Genomic DNA, 15,327 nt, shown 5'->3' on the forward strand with positions numbered 1-15,327 from the left:
TTTAAGGTTGGTTACTTTATTTGTGCCAAATGAACACTTTTGATTACCTACATCAAAAAATGTTTCATTGCATGCCTTGCATCATTATGAGAAGTTGCTTATAACAGAAGCATAAACATAATAGCTCTTAATGGTGGCTTTATCAGTGGTACAAGCAACTGCATTTTCTGTGTTAAATTCCAGTCTCAAAGCCTGCTGAATTGCATTTGCAACTGAGTCTGTAGTTTCATATGCTTATTGTCGGGAGGGGAATGTCCTGATTTTCCTGTAAGATATTTCTCATGAAAAGTAAAAGAAGTATCAGCTTTCAGTTTTTTGACAACAGAGTTAACAGAAAGGGGCACTAGAACATTTTTTTACTATTCTTTCCATTTTTGATCGGTCCGCATGCAGTTCTGGATCCAAATGTTTAAGCAATGCAGCAGTTATTTTATTGACATAGTCCAGACAGGTAGATTTGACAGTGCTTTACTCCATAAGAAACCAATGTTAAAGAAAAAAGCCTGCTGCTAGTGCGTTAAGTGATGTATTCCTTTAATCAGCCGCAATTATGGTATACCTATTATTTTTAAAATACTTAAAGTGTCAACAAGAAGTTTTTCAGGTCCCCCTTATTACTTTTTTTATTTTCTTCAAAGCTAAGTAGTCTTTTCAACTTTGTGAAATGCCATTTGGCATTTCTTGGAGTCTTGGAGGAAGAATGATGTGTTGATTGTCCAGATGATGTTCTGGAACTTGATGAGGGTGTCCTTCTTTTAGAGACGGAATGACTGTGGCTGGCTGGTGTAGCTTTGTTTGAGAACTTCTTCAAGGCTGATGTTTTTGTTTCCAAATATTCTCTACTTTCCCCATAATGCCTGGTTGTTTTCCTGCATGCATTACAGGTAACTAGCAGAATGTTCTTTGATTCTTTGTACTTCTTCAAAAGGTTTGTTTGCTTTGAATTGAGTCTGTAGTTCTTCACTTCCCGATTAAGTAATTTTTGTATTTGTGGCGTCACCTTCATTTTAGGCATTAGACGGACCCTATAGTTACCAGGAAGAAGAAGCTGGAAACAGTAATGACATACCTGGTCCACATTATCGTGGGTTCTGTCTTTTATGTTGCTCAGCGTCCACTGCAAAAACTGTGCCTGAGCAGGGCAGGTGCTTGCCAGCTGCCGTGATGCAACTTCCAAGAACTGACACCTCTCCATTCTCTTGGTTAGAAGAAAATGTTTGAGGCACACAGATGAGCTTCAAAGTGAGCAGTGATGGAACTGGCAAGGACTCCAGCAGTCCACTCTCTAGCACCAATTATGTCTTTGTCTACAGAAGCACTGCTTCTAAAAAAAAGAGGAACCTGTTGGAAGAAACAGATTATTTACACATTTGGACTGCTAACAGATGCAATTCAATACATGCAAAATTATTAAATCTTCAAAATGATTATTTTTCACTGCTTTCACACCACATGAAAGCCCCTTGGCTTTATTATCATGTTCTGCAACCCCTTGCTGGTACTCTGGACGAGTCAACCAGCTGCCATTGAACACAAAGTGTCTTCTCCATTTCTTTTCTTTCAGCATGATAAAGTGTGAAGAATAATCTACTGTTCCCTAAAATGATGACTGGCTGACAAAGAAATCATTATTTGAAAGGACAGTCAGACCTTGTGAAGGCAATCTTGCGGGACCCCTTCACTTGTTGTTCAGAAGGATTGATCGATGCAGGATGAAGCAATAGCAAAAGACCCTTATTATTAACGTGAGCTCTAGGTGGGGAGCTGTCTCTACATCAGTCACACCTTGCAATCAAAATTTATGGTTAGTATTAAACCACAGTTAATCAGCACAGCTTGTTTCAATGAACTAAAGTTAACATTAACCATAATTCCTTGTTTGAATGCAGTGTGAAACTATAGTTCAAAATAGAAGCAAAAATTTCTAATTTCCTCCGACTGGATGCGTCAGTGGGAGCACATGAGCCCAAGTCTCATGCATGCAATGCTAAACTATGGTTTAGACTTGTGCCAATCAAGCCAGTAAACCATCTTTGTCATGTTTCTTACTCTCCCATTTCAAACTACTGGCACCTCAGATTAACCTTCAGCTGCACAAGAGAAAGTGTACGTGCGGATAATTTTGTCCTGCTCCATAGCACGGAACAGTTTACAATAATGTAACGTGTTACAAATTGGAATTAAGGTGCACCACTTTATCAAGATGCTTGAAGGACTCTGCCCCAACATACACACACAAAGAGCAAAATCTGTGTGAAATCCTAGTATCAGATCTGAGGGCCGGGGAGGCGGGGTTGCTGTGGTCTATCGGAGTTCTTTCTCTCTCACCAAGCACCCTGTCCAGTCGGCGACCGGTTTGGAGTGTCTTCATCTTGTGCTGGGCCAAGGAGACAGACTGGGAATACTGTTGGCGTACCGCCCACCTTGCTGCCCAACGGCTTCCCTAGCTGAGCTGACGGAGATAGTCTCGGAGGTATTGTTGAGGTCTCCCAGACTGGTGGTACTGGGGGATATCAACATTCATGCCGAGGCTGTCTTGTTCGGGGCGGCTCAGGACTTCATGGCCTCCATGACAACCATGGGGCTGTCTCAGGTTGTTACTGGCCCGACGCATGTATCAGGACATACTCTTGATTTGATCTTTGCCACTGGTCATGGAGATGGTGATCTGAGGGTGGGGTATTTTTCATCTACCCCATTGTCATGGACAGATCACCGCTTGCTAAGCTTTAGACTCACGACAGCCCTTTCCCTCTGCAGAGGTGGGGGCCTATTAAGTTGGTCCGCTCCCGGAGGCTTATGGATCCTGTTGCTTTCCAGAGTGCTCTGGGAGTTTTTCCGGCTGATAGTACTGGTGCTCCTGTTGAGGCCATGGTCGACCTGTGGAATACGGAGATGACCCGGGCCATTGACATGACTGCCCCCGCGCACCCCCTTCGGTGCAGAACTCAAACAGCACCGTGGTATACCCCAGAGCTGAGCGTGATGAAGCAAGAGAGAAGGAGGCTAGAGTGCAGGTGGAGGCGAACTCCTGATGGATGTAGTCATTCTTTGGTGAGTGCCTCCACTAAGGCGTATGTAAAAGCGGTTAGGGCGGCAAAAAAGTCTTACTTTGCTGCCACCATTAGATCATTTCTTTGCCGCCCAGCGGAGCTTTTTAGGGTGGTACGAGGGCTTTTACATTCTGCCCCTCATGATACTAAAGAAACATCAGAAGCCCGCTGCAACGAATTTGCGGAGCACTTCCAAGACAAGATTGCGTGCATCCGTCAGGACTTAGACTCTGATGTTATTACAATGATTCCATTGGAGTGTCCAGAGCGCGGTCTTGTCCTTCATTGTTGGATGAATTTCAGTTGGTGCAGCTTGAGGAAGTGGACAAGGTGCTTGGAATAGTGCGGGCAACCACGTCCGCCCTGGATCCTTGCCCATCTTGGCTGGTGAAGGCCGGCAGGGCTGTAACCACCGGCTGGGCCAAAGAGGTGATAAATGCCTCCTTGAGAGAGGGAGTAGTCCCTGGTAGTCTCAAGGAGCAGTAGTGAGACCTCTTTTGAAGAAACCTTCTTTGGACCCTGATGTTCTGAACAACTACAGGCCGGTGGCAAATGTCCCTTTTTTGGGCAAGGTCTTGGAACGGGTGGTCGCCGGCCAGCTCCAGGCGCTTTTGGATGAAACCGATTATCTGGATCCGTTTCAATCCGGTTTTAGGCTCGGTTTTGGCACCGAAACAGCCTTGGTCGCCCTGTATGATGACCTTTGTCGGGAGAGGGACAGGGGGAGTGTGACTCTGTTGATTCTCCTTGATCTCTCAGCAGCGTTTGATACCATCGACCATGGTATCCTTCTGGGGAGGCTCGCGGAGTTGGGAGTTGGGGGCACTGCTTGGCAGTGGCTCCGCTCCTACTTAGCGGATCGTCGCCAGAAGGTAGTGCTTGGGGAACATTGCTCGACACCCTGGACTCTCCATTGTGGAGTCCCTCAGGGGTCGGTCTTGTCCCCCATGCTTTTTAACATCTACATGCAGCCTCTGGGTGCGGTCATCAGGAGTTTTGGAGTGCGTTGCCATCAGTACGCTGATGACACGCAACTCTACTTCTCCTTTTCACCTTCTTCAGGTGAGGCTGTTGATGTGCTGAACCGTTGCCTGACCGCGATAATGGACTGGATGAGAGCTAATAAACTGAAACTCAATCCAGACAAGACTGAGACACTGTTGGTGAGCTCTTTACCTGCCCAGATGGTGGATGTTCAGCCTGTTCTAGATGGGGTTACACTACCCTTGAAGGAACAGGTTTGTAGTTTGGGGGTCCTTTTTGACCCTTCCTTGTCGCTTGAGGCTCAAGTGGCCTCGGTGGTGCGGAATGCGTTTTACCATCTTCGCTTAGTAGCCCAACTACGCCCCTATCTGGACAGTGATGATCTTGCCTCTGTTGTTCACGCTCTGGTAATTTCTAGATTGGACTACTGTAATGCACTCTACGTAGGGCTGCCCTTGAAGACTGTTCGGAAACTTCAGCTAGTGCAAAACGCGGCAGCCAGGTTGTTGACGAGGACCCATTGGTCCGCGCATATAACACCTGTCCTGGCCCGTTTGCACTGGCTACCTATTTGTTTCCGAGCCAGATTCAAGGTGCTGGTTTTGACCTATAAAGCCTTACACGGTGCGGGGCCGCAATATCTTGTGGAACGCCTCTCCCGCTATGAACCTACCCGTTCACTTCGTTCAGTATCTAAGGCCCTCCTCTGGGTACCAACTCATCAGGATGCCCGGAGGATTGTTATTAGATCTAGGGCCTTTTCTGTGGTGGCCCCCGAACTCTGGAACAGCTTACCTGAGGAGATACGCCTGGCGCCTACGGTACTTTCTTTTAGGCGCCAGGTTAAGACCTGGTTATACTCCCAGGCATTTTAACGTTCATGTTTTATATTCAATGTTTTTTACTCTACCTTGCTGTGACCTTGTATGTTTTATTGTAACCTTGTATTTTAACCCTGTTGTTCACCGCCCAGAGAGCTATTCGCTATGGGCGGTCTATAAATAAAATGAAATAAATAAATTAATAAATAAATTATATACAGTGTTAGTGAGTAAGCTAGGCTGAACCCTATTCTCATTTTCTCTCTCTCTGTGTGTGTGTGTGTGTGTGTGTGTTGCATCAACCCTTTATCCCAATCTGCAGCTTAATATGGCATGGATTGGGCTCGTGGGAGTTGTAGTTCAAAAAAGTAACTTTTCCAAGCTCTGGATTCACGTGGTGGTGATGAAATGCCTTGTGCTACCATTTTACTACAGTAAATTTGTTATTACTAGTTAATATACATTTGCCATTTATGAAGGAGTCGGAGTCTGACAGTAGAAAAATAGAGGAGTCGGACTGGCGTACCGACTCCACAGCCCTGGCTGAAGGTTATGTGCAACAGTTGACAGTAACAAGTAACAAGCTGCCAATAAGGTCAGGCTACCCTGAATTAAAGTTCCAAAATGCTGATTTCCATATACTCTTGTGTACCTTTACAAAATCTACTGGCAGCTATTGTTGTTTCAGTATGGATTTTAGCATGTTCCATTTCTGCACTAGTACTGATAAAAAATTAAGTCACTGTAAAATTATGAACACACACACACAAAAATTGTGCTACACGTATCTGACCCAAAGTCTACTATAATCAGCTGAAATAATAATTTATTTTACAGGGTACTGCAACAAGCACTCAGGGGGACGGTCATAATTACAGCTACAGCACTCACACTATTGTCAAGGGCCACATTCCCTCAGAAGTAAACTGTTGGGGGCTACCTACAGGTGGTGGGTGGGGGCAGCCAGAATCAGAAGTGGGCATGGCTAGAATTAGACCACTTTTCTCTTGCTACCAACCTCTTTTTTTGCTCCTTGCACCCCCACATGAAATTAGACCAAGAGCCACAAGTTGCTCATCACTGCTAAGACTCTACATTTAAAGTTATAGTCCACTCTAAAAGCCAGTCACTGCCTCTCAGCCTCAGAGGGAGGCAATGGTAAACCCCCTCTGAATACTGCTTACCATGAAAATTCTATTCATAGGGTTGCCATAAGTCAGAATCGACTTGAAGGCAGTCCATTTCCTATTAAAAGTTTTGAGAAGGATCATACTAAATAAGGCCACACTCACACCATACATTTATTCCACTTTAAACAGTCAAGGCTTCCTGCAAAGAATCCTGGGCAGTGTAGCCTGTGCAGATTGCTGAGAGCTGTTAGGAGACCCCTATTGCCCTCATGAAGCTACAATTCTCAGAGTTTTCTGAGAAGAGACTCACAACAATCTAGCAATTGTAGCTCTGCAAATAAACTTTTTCAACACTTGAATTAAAAGCAAGCACTCTAGATCTATGCCAGATTTCTTTCCTATCCTCTGCTGGAGAGTCCCACATTTGTAAGTGATACGCAGTAAATGGGCATAGTTTTGTCTATCATGGCTCAGAAAATCCTAAGAACCGTCATTTTTTGAGGATCAGCTTCAATTTCCTATTTGCAGTTAAGGCATAATGATAACCAACTTCGTGAGCGTCACCAGGAGGTTTAATTGTTGATGTTTTTGTTGTGAAATTGCTCTGTGATATTTCATGGGAAGTGATTCATAAACAGAATCAAATAAATATTTTCTGAGCATGAAAAGGCAGCATCAAAGGAAGCACCTAGTTTTCCATGCCATACTGGGCCACATTTGATTTCTGTAAAAACAGTCCCCAAACCCTGAAAAGTTACACAAGGTCAATCTAGGCAACAAATACCAAAATTACATCAAGCCTTAAAACAGATGAACAGGAAAATATATTCCTTTCAAACAGGATAAAGAATGCAGATGTACAGGAGTGGCTGTGCCTTAAGAAGAACAGAATTATAGCATGCACAGTGTTCTCATGGCAGTAACGGTTGAAAGAAACAAAATGGCTCAGGTATAAGGAGGTGAGGAGCAACTGGAAAAGCGGTGGTGAGATGTTAAAGAACAATCCCAGGAACATCATTGCCTATGTCAAAAGCACACCCACTAAAACCTCAGCAACAAAGGGGCAAAGAAACATCCTACACATTTGGGTTTGTTGCACTGGTTTACCAGATTTTTCTTAAAAGCTGGATTTTGTGTGTTAGGAGAAAAGGAAGAAAAGGTATGGGATAACTGCTAAAGGATCTCCCATAAGTGTGGATCTCCCATAAGAAACCCAGCAAGAAGCCTTGCAGAAAAGGTCCATCAACCCCAAAAGAAAAGTGAAGAATTTCCCCCCTCATATTTCTACAAGGCATTAAGATCCAAATGGAAGTTCCGAAGCTCTGAAATGTGGATTGCCAATTGATAGCCTAATAACAGGAAGAATACTTTATCAGTCTTTGGAGTCTTTGCTGCCCAAGGTACTGCTCCCAGACAATTTTCCAAAGAGAAAGTAATCACTACTCCAATGAGAGAAGAAAGAGATTACGGTCAAAGTAACACCTCCTCACCCAACCCTTATCCTAAACAAAAAAGGACGAATTTTGAGAACCTGCGACGAGGATTTCAAGTTAGTCATCTAACAAATGCGGAGGGGGGGTTGCAATCACAAAGGTAAAATGTTGCACCAGAAACAGAGAAAACCTGAAATCCTACGCACACCTCCTTTGGAAGGAAACCCTATTCAATGAAACGGGATTTACTTCTGAGTAAGCACACGTAAAGTACAATTGCCACACGCACCCCGACCGATGTATAGTCTTTTACCTCCTTGATATAATAAATATCCTTGGTGGTGGTGCCGGCAACCGTAGCGAAGAGCGAACGATCCACTCCCAACAACAGCAGCAATCAAGGAGAAATCGCGACAAAACGTGACAGAGTGAGAAGCGCAGAGAACGAACTTACCGTGTCAGCCCAGCAAACACCCCGTCTCCCCTCCGAGAAAAACTATAAACTCCGGATAACGGAACCAATTTAGTATTGTAAGCACAGGGCAAAAAAGTCCCGCCGCGCCACGTGCAAACCACCCTTCGTCGATTTATGTCACGTGACACTTCAGGGCACGTAATTTCCGGAAGAAGGGTGGTGCCTGCGTAACAGCGCTTGGTGTGAGTGACGGAAGTGACGTCCTCATAAACTTTAAAAAAAAAGCAACTTCGGTTGACGATTACGAGGTGATATAAAGGGTGGAAAGAGTAGCTTTGGGGCCGGAAGTGGGAAAGCTGTGAGGGGTGTTCGTGAGGAACTTTTCCGTCTGCTGGGCAAGGAGCGAGGGTCTGTCGGAGGAGGAGTGAGAGAAGGAGTGAGTGGCGCCCTCTCCTCCTCCCTGAGCCTGTGCCCCTTGTGGGGAGGGGAGCAAAGAGGCTATGGAGCCCAGGATGGAATTCCATGATATCCTTACGGTGGCATCGGAACAGCAAGGACTCAGCGCAATGCCGGTGAGAGCGAGTGAGCGGGGAGGGAGCAGGGCTTCTGTCCAAGCCAGGCTGAAGAAAAATAGGGAGGGTGGATGCGGATTTGGCTGCCTCTCACGGAACCAGCTGTTGCCCATTTTTTCCATTCTGGGGCTCCTGCCCCCTTCACCCCTTCCCTCTCCTCTAAATAGACTTTTCTAAAGAGAATGTAAAGGGCCCTTTATTACCACAAATTTACACTCACATCCAATATTTTCTTTAAATGATTATTACAGCCCAGGATTCGTGGAGCCCACATGCTCTGGTTTGTGTAAAGTAACTAATCTGTTGCTCATTCAGTTGCCGACAACCAGCGAGAAGCCTGTTCGGTGAGATGTCTGAGGGAAAACTATTAAAATACTTTCTCACTTGAGTCTAGAGATGGTTTCAGCCTCAAAAAGCTGTCTTTGTTTAGAGGGTTATAAAACTTCTCTTCTTCCATTGGATTCGAGCACACATTTGTCTTCAAACCCCTTTCCTTTGCCCTCCCCTGTAAATAAAATTTAAAAACTGCATAAAATGGTATTAACCAACCAAAAAGTTAAACTGAAGTTAACTGATATATGTTAAGATGTTAACTTAAAATCGTCCTGTTGAACTGAAACTTGGCTTATAAAAACATAGTGCCAAGATTTATACTGTATTGAGATTATGTATAATCAGAAAGTGATGTTGAGATGAGAATCCAAGTAATTTGGATGCTACCCTTCATCACTTGGATTTTTTTTAAACTAAAGGGATTTGTCTTTATTGTGTTTTCCAAGAGGGACTTCTCCAGGCTTTTGAAGATGTGCAGCAGAGTTCTTGCATTGTAGATCTCACTCTTCTTATTGCCATGTGTTTTTTTTCCAGCTAGCTACCTTGTTCTGTTTTTCCTTTAGAAACGTGTTCAGAAGCAGATGGAGAACATCTAGACGTTTTAACAACAACAACAAAAAACCCTCAACATGCCTACTTACATTTCAGGAATATGTTGGTTAAAATATCACAATTGTGAAACTCAAATGACCTATGTTGTAGCATATTGTAATCGAGCTGTGAGTTTTGTATTTACCTGCTTACCTGAATTTGGCTTATGGATGTGGGGTTGCATTTTAAAGAATCAAAATACAAATAGAGATCTAGATTTGTTGTATCGTTTTGTGGCTGTGTGAGAAGTGCAATTAACAGGGAAGTTCCAAATAAGTGTTTTTAGGATTATGGTGACCATTGGATGTTCTCCCAGGAAAAAAGCATCAAGATGTTAAAAGTATGAACAGAGCATGCTTCTTATAAGAGGCACCCTGTGGTGTCACCTCTCTCTTCTTTCACATCCCACTCACAGCCCTCTTTTCTGTGGAACTTTTCAAATAGTTCTTTTGTCTCAAACCCTAACTGAAACAAAGTTTAACACATTTACTTATATTCAGTTTTTCTAGCTTTGCAATTCCTGTTTCTTTCCTTTCTTCGCAACAGTTCTCTTTCCTACTCTTTCTGTTGTCTGCTTTATGGTCAAAATTTACATTGTGAGCCTTGTGGGACAGGTTACTGTATTTTATATTACTCTGCAAAGCATCATGACCATTGATGGTGTTCTGTAAATAATATAGGATAAAAAGTGAATTACTGAAATAGTATGTGGACCCAGGGTTGTATCTAATGTCAGTCATAGTCAGAGTATAACCACTGAAATTAATGGACATAACTAACTTAGGTCCATTAGTTTCAGTGGGTCTTTTTCTGTGAATGTCTCACATTGGATACCACCCATAATGTGTACAGTACTCTTGTTTGTAGGTAAAACAAGTTAGATTTTCTTAATTTAAGCTTGCAAAACTATTCAGTAGTTCTTGAGAATCAGTTAAGCTTTCCATCTAAAAGGTTTTTTTAATGCAAAGGTGGTCAAAAAGGATGTGGAAATAATGCTCTGTGAGCCTCTAATTTGATTGACCTATTCATTAGAATAAAAATGTACCTCCATTCCTTTCTTTACAATAAGTACACATTATATCTGTTTACAAGATCTATGGGAAACTGGTCAGTATAACATTAGTATGCAGTAGCTTGGAGATGTAGCTACTGGGTTATATAGTAGCATTTTGACCTGTTCTTTTTTTTTTGTCCTGAAGTGGCACTTCGGGTAGAATCTCCTGAGTATTGTGTTCTCTTTTTGGTATCTTAAAATTTGGAATCAAGTATTTTTTCCAATTCAAGGATATGAGGTTTTTTTAAGCTGTTGGTAAAATTCTGGTAAAAGAAATTTTCTTTAATTTTCTCAATATGTCCAAAAAACAAATTAATCGAACAAATGTAGCATAAATAAAATACACTGAGCTTGATCCAGTTCACCATGAGCACAGTGCCTGCAGAGGGATTCCCCTAGGTTTCTCAAACTTTCTATCTTCTAGGTCTACTTGAGATGGCTGGAAGTTACTAAGGCCCACCAGTTACAAAGTGGTGGGAGATGGAAGCAGAGTTTGGCATAATCAGCTGGCAATTACTGATACAACTTTCTACTGATATCTAGTCCATCTTTAGTAATTATTACATTCTTTGCCACAGCATTTCCTTGGGGCAAGGAGTTCCATAGCTCAGCATTCCTCAAGCTAAGTACCAACATTTGCTCTGGAGGCATTGTAGCTCAGCCTATCCATTTTAGGTAAATTTTGCTGATCCAGAGGCTCTAAGCAGAGAAACCTTTTTCTTGTATATATTTCCCTTCCCACCTTCCCCCACACCTCTCAGAGTATTTTTTAATCATTTCCTGTCATTTCTTCTCCCATTCTCCTTTAACACTTAACTTATACCTTATTCACACCCACCCCAAACTGCCAGTTCTTTTAATCACTCCCCCGAACTTTCACATTCACTTCCTCCTCCTCATAGAAAAGCTTTTCTCTCTTATCCCAATCCTTTCTATTCCCAGTTCATTCGTTCATTTATTATCAATAAATATTAACATTTTAACTCACTTTCTTATTTCCTTCAACATCTCCTTCGGCCCTTTCCCCTCAGAGGAGGGAGACTTTCCTTCCTTTCTCCCCCCTCTGAACTCATGTCTTCTGGCCACCAACACTCAGCAAACAAGAAGTTGCTGATACTGGCATTAGTCTAGCCAAACTTCTGTGGCATGGCTAAGAGGCAGGGCAAGAAAGTGAGGAGGCACTAGGCAGGCTGCAGCACTGAGTCCCAGTGATGTGTCCTTGTCTGCTGTTCCAGAAACACTGCTCTGGGATGTAATAGCTCTGCTCTCTCTACTCTCTCTCCCCATAGCCTGTCACAGTGACTGCCCCATCATGTGCCTTTGGGAGGCTTTCTGTGTATTTCACTGACATTAGTTGAAATATATATTATAATTTCCCAAACCTTCACTAATCAATTTTGAATGTTGGATTGCTGTGATTTCTTCAAAATGGTGCAGCTACTATCTTTGTACAGCTGACAAAGGAAAGATAATATACTAGCAAATTCTAATCTAAACGCCTTACATGATCTACTAGTAAATTCTAATTTAAATGCCTTACAAACAAATCTTATATAGGTATGTTTTGACATAAATGCCATTTAATTCAGTGGGGCTTACTGTCAGATAAGTATTCATTGGATTGCAGCCTTAGAGAAACACCAAATCCAAAAAAAGCTGAGAAACAAATACATCCTGGGCAGTCTGAGCGCAGTTGCTCCAAAGATATATTCCTTAAAAACGTCTACTACATGTATAATAATATCCCCTCTAACAGCTCCATACAACCCAGCAAAACACATTCAGATATGTGACCTTAAGTTTTCATAGTAGGTTGTGTAAGGTGACAACATTTTTTATCCATAATCATTTTTGCTGTTGAAGAGTGTTTTCATAGATTAGAGGTAGGAACCTGTGGCCTTCCAGATGTTCTTGGAGTACAGGCCTCATCATTTAGCCATGCAGACGGGCTGATGGGAGTTGTAGGCCAACATGTGGAGAGACACAGATTAGCCAACCCTGTCATAGATACTTCCAAGCCTCTTTTCATATAACTCTTCCTAGATTTTTATCCCATTTTTTTGAATAGTTAATTTTCAGCTGTTTTGCTTCTTTGTTTATAATCTGAGAGTTGGGCTATACTGTAGGTTTGGAATACTTTAGATAGAAAACTGAGCCTTATACATCTCCTGGACACAAGATAGATTTCAGCATATATTGGATGAAAAGACAGACTTAATAGTTGGAGTGTGTGTGAGAGTGTGTGTGTGAGAGAGAGAGGACATACGTCTTTTGAAGAAACTGTTGGTGAAGTTCATGTTTAATTAAACAGTTATTTCCAGTATGTGTTGATCTGATCTGTTCAGGGGGGAAATGAATGGGAAAGGGACACAATTTAGAACAGGTGGAGAACCTGTGGTGTTCCAGATGTTATTGTTCTCCTGCTCCCATCAGACCCAGCCAGCATAATCAGTGGTGAGAGATTATGGGAATAGCAGTTTAGCAATTTCTGGAGGGCCACGGGTTCTGCACGCTTGATTTAGAAATATAATTCTTGGAAGTCTGTTTCCCTCAAGCTCATGCTGTATGAAAACTCAGAAATGTCAGATAAAATGCTGGGCATCCACTAGAATTTTATCTTTATTGTTGACTTTGGGATGTTGCTCTCTTCCTGTGTGGCAGCAAAATTAGTTAACATTTGCTTTCCAGCTGCTTCAGTCCTAAGCAGCATTGCACTGGATCCAAAGGTTCCTTTCCTCTGACAAGAGGTGTCTTCCTCCAACAGAAAATGTTTTGTTTGAAGTCTTTTTTGTTGGAAGGGAAGCAATGGATCCAACCCACTAACGTTGAGTCTTGCTTATTTTACACATGAGTAAACATGAATAGGATTGGACTATTAAAATGTTTGTATTATATTGTCCTAAAGGTAATTTCAGATTTGAGACCCATTTCAAACCATTATTAAAAAAACAAGCACAGACAGTTACTTTCAAATTTTACTGCTAAGAAGGATTTTAGACCGAAGCTATCATTTGTTAGATAGTGAATGAGTGCATTCCCAATCATTTATACAAGCAGTAAAAACAATAATATATTGCATCATGTCTCACTAAAATTATAGTCCTCTTGGTTCATCTCCCTTAGGGAAACACCACCACGAAATAATTAGCTGTTTTCAAAATGAAGTGACTAGTTGGCTTAGTAATTGTTTCACTGATAGTTCAATTGTTACTATAGATAAGTGTAGTTTCTGACCCAACTATATATGTGTATTAACTTGGTTTTAAAAGTGTTTCTTGTTATTTTCTAACAGTAACACAGGCCTTGTATAGCATAAAGTATTTTCAGAGCTTGAATTATAACATTTACAGTCTTTAAATGATTTAGTTTTTCTAATTAAGTTGTAGATTCAGAACTAGCCTTGAGACTTTAAACTCAAAGGCTATTGCATTATTGAGCGTATTTTTTAGTCTCATTGTAGCTCTGTGCTATGGGTCATATTTGAATATGACTCTGGTTCAGTCAGGGTTGAGAGATTTCTTCATTGTACTTAAGACAATGGTCTACTTATGTAAGAGCAATGAATGGAAAAAACAACTAGGTAGGTGGTGGTTTCACTTTTAGTTGAGGTCTGTGTTTTTAAAGATATCTGCTCTGTCTTTTAAAAGAGAGAATAAATGCTAATTTTGGAACTAACATTGTTGGAGGACTGATTTTTATCAGTATTTTAAGAAATGTATGGTGTAGTCAAGTTTTTGAAAATGATTTTTTCAGGGCCGTTGTGGTTTTCAATTTATGATTATCACCTACATGCTGTGTAATAACAGCAATCTGCAGCTTGTACGTTGCTGTAGCATGCAGCCCAACACTTGCCACCTCATAGTGCTCAGCAAAGGATAATCAATGTTTACAGTTCTTAAGCACACCAGGAGAGCTTGACCTGTGCTTCTTTCCCACTGAAGGGCAAACCTTTGGATAACTTTGTGTAAAGCTGGTGCTTTACAAATATTGAGAATGGAACATTGGTGCTTATCTGGTTTGTTCACCTAATTGTTTAAGGAGCTACCATGCAGTTTAATAGGACAGCTTGCCTCATCCAAGCTTATATTATATTTTATAGTATTTGTTTTGTGTTCCTTATTTCATGGAGTAGGAATATCAGTCTATTCAAAATGAGTAATTATAAACAGTGATCTAAAACACAACATAGCTTTTTCTCATACACCCAAAAAATATCTGACAAAATGTAAATGTACTGCCTTCAAGTCGATTCCGACTTATGGCAACCCTCTGAATAGGGTTTTCATGAGGCTGAGAGGCAGTGACTGGCCCAAGGTCACTCCAGGCTTGCACAGTGTTTTTTTTTGTAAAGCAAAGCTTAACCTTGCATATTATGGAACTTCCTACATAATGGCAGTGTTTGAACATTATGGTAAGCCATAAAGATGGCTTACTGTGCTTGAATGAACTGTCCCAGTTTCGCTTCTTTTGGATCATGCTTGGAAGAAACGAACCACAATCCCTGGTTTAGTGTCATGACTGGACCAGGGATCATGCTATTTTGCTTCACATCAAACCACAATCAGTAAGCCATGAACAAACCTTGGCTCCAGATCATGCTTTCTTGGGAGTGAAACCACAAAGTCTGAGGCAGACATTAATGCTATGCCAGGGATTGTTGTTTGTTTTCTCTCGGCATGAGCCTGGTGAAGGAGTGAAACAAGCATGATTCATTCATGCATAGTAAGCCATGGTTTATGGCAGCCTTCCCCAACCCTTCAGATGTTGTTGGATTACAGCTTCCATCTGTTCCAGCCAGCATAGCCATGGGTCAGGGATGATATACTTCAAAACCTCTGGAGGGCACTATGTTACGCTGCTATGATGCAGGAATGTGGCCAGTGCTAAGCAGCTTAAACACCACTGAAATCAGTTGTGGAGTGAGTGTTTGTTTATTTGCCT

General features: G+C 41.9%; 2 protein-coding genes across 3 annotated transcripts in view; one reads left to right on the plus strand and one right to left on the minus strand.

Annotated features, from left to right (window-relative positions):
- On the minus strand, positions 1-8,089 carry C2H18orf21 (chromosome 2 C18orf21 homolog). 2 transcript variants are annotated; one of them, XM_061610202.1, is made up of 2 exons: positions 7,876-8,089; positions 1-1,341 (listed from the first exon to the last, which is right to left on the minus strand). In XM_061610202.1, the coding sequence occupies exon 2, from the start codon at positions 1,193-1,195 to the stop codon at positions 578-580; it is 618 nt and encodes a 205-aa protein (XP_061466186.1). In that variant the 5' UTR covers positions 1,196-1,341; positions 7,876-8,089; the 3' UTR covers positions 1-577. The 2 variants fall into 2 exon arrangements, with proteins under 2 accessions (XP_061466186.1, XP_061466187.1); XM_061610203.1 differs by lacking the exon at positions 7,876-8,089 and adding an exon at positions 7,735-7,819.
- The window catches only part of SPTY2D1 (SPT2 chromatin protein domain containing 1), a 20,048-nt gene continuing 12,798 nt past the window's right edge, over positions 8,078-15,327 (plus strand). The window contains exon 1 of the mRNA XM_061610201.1: positions 8,078-8,408. Coding sequence (XP_061466185.1) covers positions 8,337-8,408 — 72 coding nt within the window. The 5' untranslated portion in view covers positions 8,078-8,336. The remainder of the gene's footprint in view (positions 8,409-15,327) is intronic.

Source organism: Rhineura floridana, chromosome 2 (assembly GCF_030035675.1).
Source record: "Rhineura floridana isolate rRhiFlo1 chromosome 2, rRhiFlo1.hap2, whole genome shotgun sequence".
NCBI classification, from domain to species: Eukaryota; Metazoa; Chordata; class Lepidosauria; order Squamata; family Rhineuridae; genus Rhineura; species Rhineura floridana.